Source organism: Ornithorhynchus anatinus, chromosome 4, assembly GCF_004115215.2.
Source record: "Ornithorhynchus anatinus isolate Pmale09 chromosome 4, mOrnAna1.pri.v4, whole genome shotgun sequence".
In the NCBI taxonomy this organism is placed as follows: domain Eukaryota; kingdom Metazoa; phylum Chordata; class Mammalia; order Monotremata; family Ornithorhynchidae; genus Ornithorhynchus; species Ornithorhynchus anatinus.
Window position 1 is genome coordinate 65,906,393 of NC_041731.1, and position 19,468 is coordinate 65,925,860.

At 41.6% G+C, this 19,468-nt stretch overlaps 1 protein-coding gene across 34 annotated transcripts in view; it reads left to right on the forward strand.

Moving 5' to 3' along the window:
* Positions 1 to 19,468, forward strand: part of RIMS2 (regulating synaptic membrane exocytosis 2) — a 695,597-nt gene that overhangs the window by 361,344 nt on the left and 314,785 nt on the right. For 19 of the 34 annotated variants that reach the window (XM_039911826.1, XM_039911832.1, XM_039911837.1 and 16 more), the window contains 2 exons: positions 15,988 to 16,055; positions 17,842 to 17,961. In XM_039911826.1, coding sequence (XP_039767760.1) covers positions 15,988 to 16,055; positions 17,842 to 17,961 — 188 coding nt within the window. Of the gene's footprint in view, positions 1 to 15,987; positions 16,056 to 16,170; positions 16,380 to 17,841; positions 17,962 to 19,468 lie in introns of all 34 variants that reach the window. The other 15 variants (XM_029062326.2, XM_039911827.1, XM_039911823.1 and 12 more) reach the window with 1 other exon arrangement.

Genomic DNA, 19,468 nt, shown 5'->3' on the forward strand with positions numbered 1-19,468 from the left:
TCTGAAGATTGCTGATTTTTTTTTTTTTTTTTTTTTTTTTAGAAAAATGATCTAGGCAGCAAAGTGAAATATGCACTTGAGGGGGAAGAGATAGGCAGGGAGGTCAATAAGGAGGCTAATACAATGGTCATGGCAGGACCAGTAGGTAGTATTTTGGAAAGGAAAGAGAAGATTGTAGAGATGTGAAGGTACAGCAGACATTCATTCAATCATTCAGTAGTATTTATTGAGTGCTTACTATGTGCAGAGCACTGTACTAAGTGCTTGGAATGTGCATTTCGGCAACAGATAGAGACAATCCCTACCCACTGAGGGGCTTACAGTCTAGTGGGGGGGGGGGCAGACAAAAACAATAGCAATAAATAGAATCAAGGGGATGTACACCTCATTAACAAAATAAATAGGGTAATAAAGATACATACAAATGAGCAAATGAGCACAGTGCTGAGGGGAGGGGAAGGGAGAGGGGGAGGAGCAGAAGGAAAGGGGGAGAGAGGGTTTAGCAGAGGGGAGGTGAAGGGGGTTGGGAGAGAGGCAGCAAAGGGAAAAGGGGAAGCTCAGTCTGGGAAGGCCTCTTGGAGGAGGTGAACTCTCAGTAGGGCTTTGAAGAGGAGAAGGTAGTTAGTTTGGCGGAGGTGAGGAGAGAAGGCATTCCAGGTCAGCGGGAGGATGCGGGCCAGGGGTTGACGGCAGGATAGGCGAGAATGGGGGACGGTGAGGAGGTGAGTGGCAGAGGAGCAGAGCATGTGGGGTGGGCAGGAGAAAGAGAGAAGGAGGAGAGGTAGGAGGGGGCAAGGTGATGGAGAGCCTTGAAGCCTAGAATGAGAAGTTTTTGTTTCGTGCAGAGGTTGATAGGCAACCACTGTAGATTTTTAAGGAGAGGAGTGACTTGCCCAGAACGTTTCTGCAGGAAGATGATCCGGGCAGCAGAATGAAGAATAGACTGGAGTGGGAAGAAGCAGGAGGAAGGGAGATCAGAGTGAAGGCTGGCACAATAATCCAGCCGGTATATTATGAGAGCCTGTACCAGTAAAATAGCTGTTTGGATGGAGAGGAAAGGGCAGATTTTGGCAATATTGTAAAGGTGAGACCGGCAGGCCTTGGTGATGGATTGGATGTGTGGGGTGAATGAGAGAGCCGAGTCAAGGATGACACCAAGGTTGCGGGCTTGAGAGACAGGAAGGATAGTCGTACCATCCACAGTGACAGGGAAGTCAGGAAGAGGACAGGGCTTGGGAGGGAAGATGAGCTCAGACATGATTTCTTGACACTGAATATGTGGGTTGAATGTGAGAAATAAGAGAAAGGAACTTTTGTGATACAGGCAGATGGTGGGTACAGGAAAGATATGGGGCAGGTTATGGGTGGAAAGATGAGCGGTTCTGTTTCAGACATGTTAAATTTGAGGTATCAGTGGGACATCCAAGAAGAGATGCCTTGAAGGCAGGAGGAAATGCAAGATTGTAGAGAATGAGAGGTTGGGGCTAGAGAGGCATATTTAGGAATCATTTGCATCCTGGCCATTGTAGCTGTAAGTGTGGGACCAAAAGAGTCTTCCCAGGAAGTGGCTAAAGAGGGAGAATATAAGAGGACCCAAAACTGCCCCCTGAGAGACTCACATTGTTAGAGGATTCTAAGTAATTGAAGAGGTAGCAAAAGAGACAGAAAGAGTGGGCAGAGATATAGGACTCCTCCAGGAGAGGACAGTGTTGGTAAACTGTAGCTTAGACAATGTTCCCAGGAGAGGGAGTTGTCTGAAGTATCAAGGAGGATTAGGATAGGTTAGGATAGGATGACCTTAGAGAGGATTGTTTCCTAGAAGAAATGGGGATGGAAGGCAGATTGCTGGGGGTTGAGGAGTGAATTGGAGGAGAAATGGAAGCAGCCGACGTAGACAACTCGGGCAAGGAGTTTGGAAAGGGAGAGGGGTTGATAACTGGAGGGAGCTGGGAGGTCAGAGGAGGGTTTTTTTTAGGATAAGTGATTCGTGGGCATTTTTGGAAAGTAAGCAGTAGATGATTATAGTCAGGGAGGGGAAAAGTGCTTTAATAAGGTGTGAAGGGATAAGGACAAAGGTACAGATGGAGAGGGTAAACTTTGGGAGAAGGTGGGAGATTTCCACTTGTGATACTACTGGGAAGGATGGGAAAGTAGAAGTGGGGACAGGAAGAGGGAGGGACTATAGAGGAACAAAGGAGATATTAAGGAGATCCAGCTTAATGGTTTGAATTTTATCATTGAAGTATGTGGCAAGGTCATAGAGTCTTCAGCCATTAGGAGATTTGAAGCAGAGCAGAATCTAGCAAAAGTGACCTATAAGGAGTGGCAGGTGGAGAACCAGGGGAGGGCATTCTCAGAAAAGTCAAGGTTTGATGATTCCAGGAGAGGGAGTTGCCCCAAGTGAGAGGGGCAGCTTAGAGTCCAATAATTAGGATGTTGTAGAATCCACTGGATTTTACAAGGTCATTGGTGATTTTGGAAAGAGCAGTTTCAGTGGAGTGAAGGGAGCAAAAGTCAGATTTCAGAGGACCTAAAAGAAGAGAGAAAGTGGAGGCAGTATGAGTATACAACACATCCAAGGAGTTTGGACAGGAATGGTAAGAGGAAGATGAGTGATAAACTGAAGGGCAGTGGGGTCAAGGGAGGGTTTTTGTTTTGGGATAGGAGATAGATGGGAGTGTTTGAAAGCAGAGGGGAAAGAGACATTGTGGGTAGCAGTGAAGAAGGAAAGAATGGTGGCCACAAGTGTTTTAATAAGATGTGGGGAGGATAGAATTCAAAAAGAGATGGGGTAGCTGCTCTTGGGAAATGGCTGGGAAAGATGTGGAGGCAGCAGGGGCGTATCTGGGGAGATTTGGGGAAGTTCATGTCTAGTAGTTTCAATTTTGCTGATGAAGTAAATGGCAAGGTTATTGGGGCATGAGATGGGAAAGGCAGAGACACTGGGGTAGCTTGTGAAGAAGCAGCGGGGTCTAATAGATAAAACATGTGCCTTAAAGTTGGAGAACCTGGGTTCTAATCCTAGCTCAGCCACTTGCCTACTGTGGGGCATTGGGCAATCCACTTCACTTCTTATTGCCATAGTGTGTCTGTTGTAGTATTGTACTCTCCCAAGTGCTTAGTCCAGTGATTGGCACACAGTAAGCACCCAATAAATACTACTGAATTTCCTCAACTGTAAAATGAAGATTAAATAATAGTTCTTCATCCTACTTTAATTTTAAGCCCCTTGTGGAACACGGACTGTCTGACCTGATCATCTTGTGTCCACCCTATTGCTTAGTTTAGTTTTTAGGCACACAGTGAGCCTTTAACAAATATGTAAATGAATATTTGAGAAACCTTTCCGGATTATGCTAAGGTCACCTGAACGTTTCTCTTTTAACCTTGTCTGACCTTCGAATCAGTCAATTGTACTGAAGAAGAAAGAACTTTACAGACTGCAGCTGGAATATATCATATCTTTAAAATCTAAGTATTGTTGAGGGCCTCAGCTATTAGATTGTTCACCATGGAGAGAGATGATTTTCTAAGTTAAATGTCCAAAATTGTGTAAGGATTTATTGATTAAATATAACAGCTGGATTGTACCCAGAAATGAATTAGGTCATGGTGTGTACTTTGAGGCAGATTTAATAGGCTCTTAAGTAGAAGGATGTTACAATCTAAAGAAGATGATCTGTAATTGCTGCCCGAAGATTCATTCTGCAGGTTCTTCAGCTCTAATATGCTCTTAAGGAATATCACAGTTAGGTCTAAGAACCTACAACTGAAAACAAATTCCATCATATTAATATGAGCAAATAGGGGAACATTTTTTTTGGCAAGAATTCTGCAAGGTAGTGCTTTTAGTTAGTCCAGGTAAACTCAATAATATGCTTCTTCATCTTGAAAATTAATTTGCATTAGAAATCAGAAGGAGAATGGATAAGGAAAAATTCTACCAGCTTTGCTCAATTTTGGCTGAGTGCAATAGAACATAGCATTAGTACTGTCTTTGCTATGGATCCCATTAAAAAAAAACAGTTCAACATTTGGAAGTAATATTATCACGATCATAAGCAGTAATATGGGCAGGGAATGTGACTGCCAACTCTTTTGTACTTTCCCAAGCACTTAATACAGTGCTCTGCACTCTGTAAGTGCTCAATAAATACCACTGATTAATATCTACCGAACATTTTACTGTGGTTTGTGCAGTGGTATTTCCTCACAGTTCAAACTATAAAATATCAACATAGATGTTACAGAACTATGGCAGTGCCTAATTGCATATTTTGTTATGTGATGAGTGTAGGTGCACATTTAGGTAGGGGAAAGGAAAAATCACTGCTGTCAGGGAGAGAAGGTGGGATTTTAGCAGTTGCTTGAATGACGTAAATCAAAGGGGTTAATGAAATGGTAAGATGGGCATTCTAGGCAGTGGAACCTTACAGTTTAGTTGGCATCAACTGGAGCAAGAGGGAGGTTATCCGAGAAATATGGAACGTAGTGAGGACATTACAATAGTCCTAATGACAGATGACTAAGGATTGCCGCTAAAAATCTAGGAATGCTGGGAAGAACTGTTGCCCTCGTCCCCTCCTCAACTTATATCTTTAACCACTCACTCTCAAATGGCTTCTTCCCCTCTGCCTTCAAACATGCCCATGTCTCCCCCATCCTAAAAAAAAACCCTCTCTTGACCCCACTTCCCCCTCCAGTTATCATCCTATCTCCCTCCTACCCTTCCTTTCCAAACTCCTAGAACGAGTTGTCTACACTCGCTGCCTTGAATTCCTCAACTCCAACTCTCTCCTGGACCCCCTCCACTCTGTCTTCCGTTCCCTCCACTCCACCGAAACTGCCCTCTCAAAGGTCACCCTTGACTTCCTTCTTGCCAAATCCAATGGCTCCTACTCTATCCTAAGCCTCCTCAACCTCTCAGCTGCCTTTGACGCTGTCGACCATCCCCTTCTCCTCCACACTTTATCTCACCTTGGCTTGATGGACTCTGTCCTCTCCCGGTTCTCCTCTTATCTTTCTGGCCGTTCATTCTTGGTCTCCTTCGTGGGCTCCTCCTCCCCTTCCCATCCACTAACTGTAGGGGTTCCTCAAGGGTCAGTTCTTGGCCCTCTTCGGTTTTCCATCTATACTCACTCCCTTGGTGAACTCATTCACTCCCATGGCTTCAACTATCATCTCTACACAGATGACACCCCAAACTACATCTCCTCCATGGTTCTCTCCCCCTCTCTCCAGGCTCATATTTCCCCTGCCTCCAGGATATCTCCACTCGGATGTCTGCCCACCTAAAACTCAACATGTCTAAAACTGCTCCTTATCTTCCCTCCCAAACCCTGTCCTCTCCCTGACTTCCCCGTCACTGTGGACAGCACTACAATCCTTCCCATCTCACAGGCCTGCAACCTTGGTGTCATCCTTGACTCAGCTCTCTCATTCACCCCACACATATAAGCTGTCACCAACACCTGCCGATCTCACCTTCACAATATTGCCAAGATCCACCCTTTCCTCTTGGATCTCCCTTCCTCCTGTCTCTCCCCACTCCAGTCTATTCTTCATCCTGTTGCCCGGATCATCTTCCTACAGAAACGCTCTGGGCATGTCACTTCCCTCCTCAAAAACCTCCAGTGGTTGCCTATCAACTTCCACATGAAACAAAAACTCCTCACTCTTGGCTTCAAAGCTCTCCATCACCTTGCACCCTCCTACCTCATCTCCCTTCTCTCTTTCTACTGCCCACCCCATACACTCCACCTCTGCCGCTCACCTCCTCACTGTCCCCCGTTCACGCCTAGCCCACCGTCGACCCCGGCCCACATCCTCCCGCTGTCCTGGAATGCCCTCCCTCCTCACGTCTGCCAAACTAACTCTCTTCCCCTCTTTAAAGCCCTACTGAGAGCTCACCTCCTCCAGTAGGCCTTCCCAGACTGAGCCCCCCTTCCCTCTACTTTCCCTCCCCTCCCCCCCACCCTCTGCTCTTCCCCCTTCCCCTCCCCTCAGCACTGTGCTCATTTGTATATGTTAATTATTACCCTATTTATTTTGTTAATGAGGTATATATCTCCTTGATTCTGTTTATCTTGATGATGTCTTGTTTTGTTTGTTTTGCTTTGCTGTCTCTCTCCCCCGTTTAGACTGTAAGCCCGTCATTGGGCAGGGATCGTCTCTGTCTGTTGCCGAATGTACATTCTAAGCGCTTAGTACAATGTTCTGCACATAGTAAGCACTCAATAAATACTATTGAATGAATGAATGAATGACTGGTTGGGTGGGGTCGGGGGGAAGGGAGAAAGTCCATGTTTAGGGAGTATAAAGAAAAAAACAGCATGATATGGGATTTGAACAAAGAAAAATGTTGGGTCAAAAATTACTCCAAGGCTTGTTTTAGTAGACTGACAACCTAATCTCCACCACCACCGTCTATTGAAGATATGTTGAATATGGTAGACTATGATGATGAAGTTTACAAAAGAAAGCAAGTAGGTCAAGCAATCGTGCTAATATTTATCGAGGGTTTAGTATAGGGCACTATACTAAACATTTGGAGAGGATAGTAGTTTTAGTAGATGTAATTTATGCTTTCAAGTAGCTTGCAGTCTAGTGGGGAGAGAAGCACTAGAAGAGATCACAGATAGAACTAAGTACTAGAGTATGAAGAGGTGTACTTTGCTATGGAGGAGTTGCCAGTACTTAGGTGGCATGGTGGCCCAGAAGTGCTAAAGTTATAGTTGGGGCTTATAAAATGGAGAGATTAGAAATCTATCAGGGAAGGCTTTCTGGAGGAAGGGCTTTGAAGCTGGCAATACATTGGACTGTTGGTTGAGAAGACAGATCATACTCTCCCAACTGTAATCTCTTTGTGGGCAGGGAGCATGTCAACCAAGTCTATTATATTACTACTAATAATAATATTGGTATTTGTTAAGCACTTACTATGTGCAGAGCACTATTCTAAGCACTGAGGTAGAAACAGGGTAATCAGGTTGTCCCACGTGAGGCTCACAGTTAATCCCCATTTTACAGATGAGGTAACAGAGAAGTTAAGTGACTTGCCCACAGTCACACAGCTGACAAGTGGCAGAGCTGGGATTTGAACCCATGACAAGTGCATAATACAGTGCTCTGCACACATAAAATGATCAGTAAATGCCATTGATTGATGGTAGGCTTATTTATATTGGAAAAATAATAGTTTATAATCAGGTGAGTCATTTAGATTATGGCATCAGCCTCCTTTCTGACCTCTCAACTTCCTGCCTCTCCCCACTTCAGTCCATACTGCCTCTCTGCTGTATGTCCACTCTGTCCAGCAGTCCACTCTGCTGCCCGGAATATCCTTCTACAGAAACATTCTGGGCATGTCACCCTGCTCCTAAAAGTCTCCAATGGCTGCCTATCCACCTCCGTATCAAACAAAAACTCCTCACTATTAGCTTTAAAGCTCTCCACCACCTTTCCCCCCTCCTACCTCACTTCCTTTCTCTCCTTCTACATTGCAGCCCATCCGCTCCTCTGGTGCTAACCTTTTCATTGTGACTCAATCTTGCCTGTCTCACCGCCCACCCTGGCCCTCCTCCTACCTCTGGCCTGGAACGCCCTTCCTCCTCAAATCCGCCAGACAATCACTCTTCGTCTCTTTAAAGCCCTACTGAAGGGGCACCTCCTCCAAAGGCATTCCCAGGTTAAACCCTGCTTTTCCTCAGCTCCTCCTCCCTTCTGTGTACCACGACTCACTCCCTTTGCTCTCTCCCCCTGCCTCCCCATAGCACTTATATGTATATATCTATAATTCTATTTATTTATATTGAACCTGTTTACTTGTACTGATGTCTGTCTTCCCCGATCTAGACTGTAAGCCTGTTGTGGGAAGGGCTTGTCTCTATTGCTGTACTGTACTTTCCTAGTGCTTAGTACAATGTTCTGTACACAGTAAGCGCTCAATAAATATGAATGAATGAACAAATAGATGTATTCATTCATTCAATCGTATTTATTGAGCACTTACTATGTGCAGAGCACTGTACTAAGCACTTGGAATGTACAGTTTGGCAACAGATAAAGACAATCCCTGCCCAATGACGGGCTCACAGTCTAATGAGGGGAGACAGACGGCAGAGCAAAAAAGAACAAAACAAAAACAAGACAACATTATCACGATAAATAGAATCAAGGGAATGTTCACCTCATTAACAAAATAAATAAGGTAATAAAAATATATACAGATGAGCAAGGGTGCAGTATGGCTTAGTGGAAGGAGCACAAGACAGGGAGTTAGACCATCATTCAAGTCCCTTGGGCAAGTCACTTAAACCTCTCTGTGCCTTAATGTCCTAATCTGTATAATGGGTATAAAATATCTCTTCCTCCCCCTTAGATGGTAAGGTCTGTCTACTTTTCTTTTTCTTTTGTGCTATTTAAGTGCTTACTATGTGCCAGGCACTGTATTAAGCACTGCGGTAGATACAAGCTAATAAGGTTGGACACAGTCCATGTCCCATGTGGGGCTCACAGTTTTAATCCCAATTTTACAGTTGAAGTAACTGAGGCACAGAGAGGTGTATCTGATTACTTTGTATTTATCCCAGTTTTTAGCACATTGAAGGTACTTAATAAATAAATAATAAATACTAAAACAATTATTGTTGCTAAGTACCATAAAATTTACCTTTTTTTAAAAAAATTATGTTAATAGGGTCTATTGGAAAGAAACCTGTATTTATTTTTTTAAAACTTCTGAAGACCTAAACCCATATGTTTATGAAAGTTGTAGTCTAATATAAAATCAAATTCAGATGGGATTATCTACTATTTCCGTTAGTACATTTCTTATTGATCAGTTGAGTTCTATTTGAAATGTCCAAGCCATGTTTTGCTTTCTGTGGGATTGCCCCCCAGTGTATGACTCCTGATAGATTTGGGATGGTAACATTTCTCCCCAGGCATCCTTATTTGTGCTTATTTCTTTTATGCTAATGTGTTAATTATACCTTTTTTAGAAACAATAAGGGAGATTGTCTGTTAATCTCTTCCTGTGGCAATTTATTCTGTTGCCTACTGCTTGATGATCAAATAAGTACTTCTTGCTAATCTGCCTATTAGCATTAACAATTAGATGACTCCTCTTTCCCCCTCAGGGTGTAATGACCTGTTAGGTTGTTTGTAGACTATGGAAATTTCTGCAACGGAATAAGACCAGTGCTCCATGGCCCCAAAACATTCATTTCGTTACCCTGGTATGATCGCTTGTTGGCATGATGTCCCATTTGAATGTTAAATTTTCCATTTGTAGATTCTGGTCAAAAATTGATTTTTTTTTTTCCACTGCAAAAGCACTTCATCCGGGTAGCTATGCCCAAATAAATGTGGGTATGTTGAATTTTTATAGATTGCAGATTAGGTTATCATTTTTGTAGTCTGCACTTTGGATGATATTAAATTTTGTAGCTCTGTTAATAATTTCAGCTATGACAGACTTATTGTAATTCATTATACCGTTGAAAATATTTTAAATCAATTGGAATCACAATGAATTCAGCTCTCCTTGAAACTTCAGGAGTTGGGCAATCCTGTAATAATACAAATAAAAAAATGGTATTATTTGGGTGCACTGCAGTGGGACTGATACAAGATAATCAGATCAGATAGAGTTCCTGCCCCTCCCAGGGTTTATAGTCTGAGTAGGAGAGAACAGGAATTTTACCCCCATTTCACAGATGAGGCAGCTGAGGTTCAGAAAAGCCCCATGTGAGACAGGAACTGTGTCCATCCTGATTAGCCATATCTATCCCAGCGCTTTGAACAGTGGTTGGCACATGGTAAGTGTTTAACAATTACCATTATTATTATTATTATTATTAATATTCCACTAGGCCATAGTCTTTCTCAGGTTAGACTGGTGAGTCTGCCAAGAAGCAGTGCTGCTTTAGGGTGGCCTATCCTTCTGGATCAAAGAGATCTGCAAAATAGCTGTGGCTGGGAGCCAGCACTAGCAGTGCTTTGTTGACAAGGGAAAAATCCATGTTGGTGTGATCTCAGTCAACTCAAGGTCTTTTTGGCATGGGGCCTAGGATGCTTGCTTTCCCCATCCCCACTTTGACCTAGCCTGCAACTTGTTTCCAGTCCTTAGTGAGATTTTTCTCAGCTGCTTTGCTTAGAAGTCCCTTGGTCTTTTCAGTACTGTTGTTTGTACAGAATCCTCTCACCAAACCTCATTCTTTCTGAATGCATGTTTACATTATGCATTTGGGACAGAATGTTCCTAGGGAATTAAGGAACCATCATCTGACAGTACTAATTTGCTGGATTTGGAATATCATGGCACAGGAAAAAAATCTTTTTTCTTATTATATACATGCGTGCATGTCTCTGGCATTAAAGCCTGTGTGGGTTACAGTACAGATGTTTTTTAATATGTCTACCAACTCTGTTACTCTCTCAAGCACTTAGTACAGTGCTCTGCACACAGTAAGCACTCAATAAATACGATCATTTCTTGAATGCAGGTTTTTGCGAGAGTACCATACCCTTTTTTAGGAGCCCTGGGTTTACTCTTTAGTAGACTCCTGTGTCACCTCCTCCTTTCTTCCCTAAGTAAGGTAGAGAAAATGTGGGTGTCTATGGTCATAGGAAGATTGAAGCTCAGTTAGCCCTGGTGTTTGTTCAGGGGAAAGATCCCAACTTTGATAGTCAGGAGACTTGAATTCTAGTCCCAGCTCTGCAAATACAAGATGGTGCCATACATCGTCAGTGGTGAAAGCTTGTGAGCAAAGAACCACTTAGAACATTATATGTGACAGACATACTGTGACCTTTTGGACATTGCTCCGTCTCCCCCCGGGATCCTTATAGGCAGGGATCATGTCTACCAACCCTACTGTATCATTTTCTCCCAAGTGCTTAGTAAAGTACTTGGTCCACAATATTCAGATATTTAATCAGTGGTATTTATTGAGTGCTGTTTGTGTACAGAGTGCAATACTTAGGACTTGTTTAATAATAATAATAATTGTGGTATTCATTCAATCATATTTAATGAGCACTTACTGTGTTCAAAGCACTGTACTAAGGAGGGATACAAGTAAATCAGGTTGGACACAGTCCCTGTCCCTCTTGGAGCTCACAGTTTCAATCCCCATTTCATAGATGAGGGAACTGAGGCCCAGAGAAGTGAACTGACTTGCCTAGGTCACATAGCAGACAAGTGGCGAAGCCAGGCTAAGAACCCATGACTTTCTGACACAGGCCCATGCTCTATCCACTATGCCAGTTGGTAGACACGTTCCCTGCCTGCAGGGAACTTCTAGTCTTGAGGGTTGATTAATTGGTGCCCAAACTTGAGGGAAGTCTGTCAGACACTATGATGAAGTGTTTAATCACCCAGGCAAGTCCTTGATCCAAAAGCTCCTGAGGTTTTTCCCTTTGTACAGAAGGTGGAATGAATGAGTCATAGGGATTCTCCCGCTAAATCCCTATTTTGAACAAGTGCCCTTTGATCACTGCCAGTAGCACCTGGCTGAAGATCAATCATGGCATGCCCCTTCAAGAGTAGGTACAATGCTCCCAAGAGCTTCTGGGACTGAGGTGAATGACAGAGAGATTGCAAGATTCACTCAGGCTCCCTTCCCTGAAACTTGTCCCCTCCCTATAGCATGTGCCCTTTTTTAAAATGGTGTTCAAGCGCTTACTATGTGCCAGACACTCTTCTAAATGCTGAAGTAGGTGCAAAGTTGAACACAGTCCATGTCCCACATGGGGCTCAATCATAATCCCCATTTTACTGATGAAGTAACTGAGGCACAGAGAAGTTAAGTGTCTTACCCAAAGTCACACAAACAAGTGGCAGCAGGATTAGAACCCAGGTCCTTCTGACTCCCAGGCCCCTCCTCAATCTACTAGGCCACACTCCTTCCCCTCCCTGTAATGTGTCTCCTCTGGGGCCTGAGTACTATTCCTTTCTCCAGCCATCAACCAGATGATCAGGTTAGTGCATCAGTCAATCAATGGTGTTTATCAATCCATCCCTTACTGTGTGCAGTGCACTGTATCAAATGCTTGTGAGTAATCTGAGGATAGAAAAGTCTAAAGGGAGACTATTCCTAAATAAATAACAGGCAAAACCACAGTCCAAGAGGAATTGCTTAGTATGTTGCTTTGCAAACAGTAAACACAGTAAATGTGATTAATAATAATTGCTTAGTTCTGGCAATTCATGGTCCCTCAATAATCAACAGTTACCCCTCTTCTTTTCACAAGAGGTCCATGGTTCATTCCATCTGCAACTTGTCGATCCTTCTCAACCGGCTTCTGCACTTTGCGTCCTTCAGCAAGGGTGAGAGAGGGTTTAACTGCCTACCCACAGCCCACCTAATGACTTCAGCTTTAAGTCTTTCCTTTTACATTCCCATTTTATAGGTTACACTACATTGCTTTTTCCCAAATTCTTAGGTAATAATAGTCCTCATCTACTAACTAGGTGACTTTGGCAGATTAATAATCAGCCCACTTCGCTAAATTGGCTTAGTGGAAAGGGCATAGGTTTGGGAGTCAGAGGATGTGGGTTCTAATGTTGGATCTGCCACTTGTCTGCTGTGTAACTTTGGCAAACTGCTTAACTTCTCTGCCTCAGTTACCTCATCTGTAAAATAGGGATTAAGACCATATCCCCATATAGGATAACAGGATTACCCTGCATCTGTCCCAGCGCTGAGAATATTTGCTTGGCACATAGTAAGCACTTAACAAATACCACAATTATTTAATTATTTACTAAGAGGACTTTGAGGCTCTTAACTAAAATACTTCTCCTGTGCAACTTCCCCCTCCTAAATTGCATTGTCTCTGGGATGGGGAGTTGGTTAAACTAAAACAAGCTGTCTTTCCCTTTCCTAGAACACTTAAATGATCTCCCTTGCCATGGGGACTTTCAGGAGACAACCTAACTTCTTCTTTCCTCTTCCTCTATTGTCCTGGAATAGAGCTCTCAAAATGAACAAGTCAACCAAGCTGGTCAATTTCAAGGTTTCCTCATAATTTCCATCTTCCCCCAATTTCAGTCAGTCAGTTGTATTTAATGAGTGCTTACTGTGTGCAGAGCATTGAACTAAGTGCTTGAGAGAGTACAATATAACAATAAACAGACTCATTTCCTGCCCATAATGACCTTACAGGCTAGAGGGGGAGACAGACATTAAAATAAATTTCCTAGTACCAGTAGTCTCTTTGGGCATTTTATTAAAAATCACCCATACACAGAGGGATTCCTGAAAACTAGCCAGCTAATGTGAGCAATGGAGATCACAGTGGCTACCAAGGAAATTGCCATCTAGTCAGAGGACGTGGGTTCTAATCCCAGCTCTGCCCCTTGTCAGCTGTGTGATGTGGGACAAGCCACTTAACTTCTCTGTGCCTCAGTTATCTCATCTGTAAAATGGGGATTAAGACTGTGAGCCCCACGAAGGACAACCTGCTTGCCTGGTATCTGCCCCAATGCATAGAGGAGTGCTAGGCATGTAGTAAATGCTTAACCAATTCCATCATTATTATTGTATGTTGCTAGAGTGTTCCATTGGTATGAGACTAGGATCACTTTGGCCACAAATGACTCCGAACGAAAAGCACTTTTGTGTGCACTTCACAGTGTTCTGCACCCTTGCCTGCCACATTACTTGCTCAAAGCACTCCATTGCCTCAGCAGCGCCATGACTGGTAGAGATGAGAGTTTAAGTGGCGCTGCACAGCCACCAGCACTGTAATCAATTCCTCCACCCACTCTCTTTGTCCTTAATTCTCAGGCCCAAGGCTTAATCTGATGTTGTTGATGGGATACTCCATTAGATCTCAAGTAGCACAAATAATGTTTGAATTACAGGTGAGCATATACAAACACAAATCACTTTTCTGATAAATTAATAGTAACTTCCTTTTCTGGGTTGCTGCTTCTGCCGTTAGTCTTCAAAAAGAAAATTCAGTGAACTTGTTAGACAAAAATAGCACATACTAAAATCAGACAAGAAGTATTTAAATTTACTCAACTTCTCTTCACATGACAGCTAGAATTTGATCTGGAGGGGGGAATAGCGATAATGAATGAGCCAATCCTTAGTTTACAAAGGTTTTAACTGAGGTGTCAAAATGATGGAAAATCCTCTGGTAGTTGAACTCTCCCATTGCCATTTCCCCAATACTGAATCAGCAGAGTGTGTGGAAAGTCTGCCCTGGAGCATTGACAGATCTTGAGATTTACCTCTATGTTATCTCCAAACCACATATCTCAAATTTGTCCATCTTATAATTTTCTGTCATTTATAAACCACTTCTTGGGCAGCAGGCATTTCAGTTATTATATTATGCAAACAGTCAACAATCAGGAAGGCTAGTACAGCACTTGCTGTGTCAAGTATTACTCTTAATAGAGATAGAGAAAAGAATGACTACATTACATAGCAAGTTATTGAATGACTTGCATAATTGATAACTTCCACTTAAATGGGCAATATGTGAAACGATAATGAATATGCATTAGAATAAGACAGCTACCCTCTCAGTTTCACTTAGGTATGTATCTTTATGCTCTGTGAATTCCTCCATCCTGAAATTTATTGTAGCCTCTCTCTTGCCCACTAGATTATAAACTCCTCAAGGGCAGGGATCATGTCTACTAATGCTGTTGTACTCTCCCAAGTGTTTAGTACAGTGCTGTATTAATTGTCTATATTTAAAGCATTTATTGGGTTCCTACCTTGTAACCATCCCAGTGCTTACTACAGTGCTCGGCACATAGTAAGTACTTAAATATGATTATTATTATTGATATGCAGAATCTAGGGCTAATCAATTTGGAAATCAGTTGTCAAGGAAGAGGGGAAATGGAGGGAAGCTCTGTGGGCAAAGTAGCTGGAAGTCCTCCCACTGTTTCCATTGGGTGTGACTGCTGAAGTTGACACATCTTGGTGGGAGAGGTTTGTGTCCACCTAGGGTGTTGTTGCCACTGGTCAGATCCATTAGCTGCTCACCAGAAACCAGAAGTCCACACATGGCCTTGGCTTGGGGGGTGGGGTGTGGGGGGGGGCGGTGGGGGGGCTGGCAGAATTGTGTGTTACTCTGCATTTAATATATCCCTGATTGAATACAGGGGAAGGTGTTTAAAATCATTAGGTGAGTCTTCAAATAAGGAAAAAAAATTGTAAGATTAAAAGAGGAAAAGCATAAATCTGGAAATGCATATTCACATGCCTGGATGATTCCAAAATTCTTTTGAAGTGCATGTTTTAAAAATGTGAACCAGAGTATGAGGAAAAATAAGAACTTTTTTTTACAGAAATGAGATGAAACCTCAGTTGAAACACTAGCCAGCGACTACAAATTCTTTGTATAGAGCACTTAAACTTTGCTGTTAGGAATGGATGGATGATTGATGATCTCACTGAATTTCATATGAAGTGTCTCTTTTTATGTAACCATGTGTTTTATTTTTCTTAACTCTCTAGCATCTTTTGGCAGGTTTTTATACATCACAGAAAGTATTCTGGGAAACTGCGCTGAATTTCATAGGCCCCTTTTTTTTTTCTTTTTGGAAAGTAGTCTCCAACCCTGGGAATATGACCCATTCACTTTTCTAGATCAGCTTAAAAAAAAAAGTCATGGAGCTTCTAGTCTTTCCCTCTGATAAAAAATAGTAATTAACGTTCCAGATACTCCCTTTTTCAGAGTGAACAAATCATTCTCTTCTTCTACCTTCTCTTTCTTCTATTTTGAGCCAGTAGCCACCCTTACAGACCTCGTGTTCTGCCAAAAGTTCAAGACACCTACATACATATTCTAGTCTGCACTCTAGCTTCACTCCTCTCTTGGGAATCTTAGTGAGTCCTACAGACAAATGTCCTAAAATCATGAGATCACTCCAATTTTACAAGATGTTATATCTCTGTCCTTTCGTTCACCTTTTCCTTTACTGCACTCTCTTGTCTTGTCTAACTCTCACAGGAGACATGGATTACAACTGGCTGGACCATACGTCTTGGCATAGCAGTGAGGCATCCCCAATGTCTTTGGTGAGACATGTGGAGCCTTACCATTTAGTTTCCTTTATCATTTCACTTTTCTTTGTTTTATTTACACCTTTGCATGTTTTCTTTTTTGTATCCTTTTTTTATCCCACACCTATAGGGGACAGTCAAAGGGGAAAAAGAAAAACTAGTGAGCAGGCAGTTTTGTCGGACTCTAACACCATGTCTGAGAGACAAAAGAAAATGGTGTACTTTGGTGGCCACTCTTTGGAAGAGGACTTGGAATGGTCTGAGCCTCAGATTAAGGACTCTGGGGTAGATACGTGTAGTAGCACGACTCTAAACGAGGAACATAGCCATAGCGATAAGGTACTGAGATTGTGGAGCCTGCATTTTACCCTGCTCATTTGGTCTTCGTTTGCTCTCTGTCACTCATTAAAACAGTACATATGGTAAACCGACAGGGTGTTTCTAGAGATGATGTAGCATTTCTTAAGGTGCAGAAAAGAAAAACAAAACCAAAAACTCCTGCTTGCTTTGCTGTTTTTACTACATGGCAGCATAAGAAAACAATTTAGGAAAAAGGAATGTTCAGTCTTTGGAACGCGTGATAATACTGATACTGTGTTACTGTAAATGGCAAAGTTAAAACACAAGGAATTTTTTGGATTGGCATATTTAATTGCTTGCACACATGTTCCTTGGGATGAATTTAAATTTTGAACAGTCTGAATCCCAGATAAAAGGGAGAAATTTGGGTCTGTTTACACAGAAAAGTTGTTTTTCTTTTTTCCCTTTCACTGTCATGTTTGTTCTTTTGTTTTGTTGCCATGGTGTTTTTGTGCCGTATTGTTTAGAATTAGAACCATTGCCATCTGCTTTGGTATTTGTTATTTTTGCTTCTAGTATGGTGGGAAATGTGATACCTTTAAGTGTGTAGATTTGGAGACTTGCCCTCGCCTGTTACTTGTGCATGAAGTGGAGCATGAAACCGTTAGATAACTGAGAAATAACTATGATTGCACAAAGAACGTTTAATGTGTTGCCCAACATACAATAAATTCCGTAGGACTCTAACACTGTTCATATTGGATTTGATGATGCCAGTGAGAAGGGGAGAAAATACTCCTGTTTGAAGGGACATTGATGCTTTCAGATAACCAGGGTCCCATTTAGTGCACAATAAGAGACAATCTACTAAAATGGACCCAGAGATCTGAAAGGATCAATGAACCTCAAAAATGTGAGCACTTTGCTCCACTTCTCAGTGGTAGGTCCTCCATCTCTTTCAAAGATGGAATTAGTGAGACAATTAGTGCTCTGTTAAAGCATATTTTTCTTTTTTCATGTAGATTGTCCGATTAATAGAAAAACTTTACTGTCAAGTCAATTTGCTCATTCTCTTCAAGTGGGATTTGACCTTACTACTTTTGGTTCAGTAAGGTCATTTAAAAAAAAAAACACTATCGAAGTGTTTATAGCTGCCACTTAGAGGAAATCCATTTCAAAAGTTTCAAATATGCTTAAACACTAATAGCATCAATTGTCAATTTTAAGATCCTCAGACATTTCAATTACTGAATTAAATTGTAGATATATTTAGTTTCTCCAATGATACCTAAACCATATTTGCCTAAACTTGTTCAGACCTGCCAAGTCTTGGAATAAATTTGAGGTATAATCTTTTATTTATTAATTGTTAGAAAGACACACTGGTAATTGTGTAATCATAAGGCTTTCATGGCATTGTGGATTTGAATGTTATAAAAGGAATATTAAGAACATTTTCTCTAGACTCCTAACTTTTCTTTCTGTTGATGCCATATCATAGCATCCTGTGACTTGGCAGCCATCCAAAGATGGAGACCGCCTAATTGGTCGTATTTTGTTAAACAAGAGACTGAAGGATGGAAGTGTACCGAGAGACTCTGGAGCAATGCTTGGATTGAAGGTTTGTAATTAAAAAATTCCAAGTTGAATTTCTACTAAAATGCGCTCTTACAGAAGTCAGTGTATAGAGACAGGATGGCTAGTGGGTGGAGCACGGGCCTGGGTGTCAGAAGGACCTGAGTTCTAATTCCGGCTCCACCACTTGTCTGCTCTGTGACTTAGGGCAATCAATTCACTTCTCCAGCCCTCAGTTTCCTCATCTGTAAAACAGGGTTAAGACTGTGAGTTCCACGTGGGACAGGGACTGTGTTCAACCCGATTTGCTTGTATCTACCCCAGAGCTTAAAACAGTGCCTGGCACATAGTAAGTGCCTAACAAGTACCACAATTATCGTTATTGTTTTTATCATTATTAATATTATTAATAATAATCATGATCTCCTTCTCTTCATTTGCCAGTCTCTTCTGCTCTTTCCTTCAGTACGGTGTCAGATCTGAGCTCCTCCCCAGTGAAATTCCTATATATTTTTATTTTTTTAAGATTAGCGATTTTTATATTTTCTTTCTCCATAACATTGCATTTAAAAGCCTGCCATTGCATTGTGAAAGCATAAGCATGTTTTCTATAAAAGACCATTTGAGTAAATATGGCTTTTACTGTAGAATTAACCAACATTTTAGGATTTTAGATATTGAAATAAGTGTATAACTGGCCATCATGATATTTGTGTTTTGCATCCTTAAAAGATAATATATGCATTAAAATATATATTAATCTGAATTGGGTCCTGCACATTATTGCAGAGTAAAAATTTGCTGTAATTTTATGTTCGAATAAACTAATCCCATGTATGCTATGCTTTTATGATTAATACTTGAATATTCATAAAATCAGGAAAATTCTAAGTGCATAGTGATGGTTTGAATAGTGCTTATCTTTTTATCAGAAAAATCTATAATGTCATAGAGCTTTTTGTTAAATTATATTGACTTGTTATATATATACTTGTTATATATATATTTGTTAAATATATACTGATATTTTAGACTCAGGTACATGGCTTGAACTGGGATCAAATTCCATAAATAAGGATTATAGTCCTACAGCTTTCTTGAGCTGTAGAAAGCTCTAGGGGTGGTTTTCTATGGTCTTGTTTTGAGTGAACCTGTTGCTTAGAAAAAATATTTCACTATTAAATGTGGGGAGAAACAGCATTCTACTCACAATTGAGGGACTATTGAGGTCTGCAAGTTCAATTTCAAATTGGAGAAGTAAATAGGTAATGAACATTACTGAGTGACAATTGATTAAGTATCAATGGTGTGAACAAATTTACCAGGTAGGAAAGAATTGCACTGAACAAGACAGGGCACGTAGGTCAAAGCTAGTAGCACAGTGTCACAATTAACATGAAAACTCTTTTTTGCTCAATTTGCGGTCAAAACAATTGAACAGGCTTTCCTTGAATTAGAGCTCCCTTGTTAGCTTCCTGGTTACTCTTGGAAAATATGTGGACATGTTCTGCATTATGCCGACACTAGCATAAAATTTTAAACACCTCTCCTCC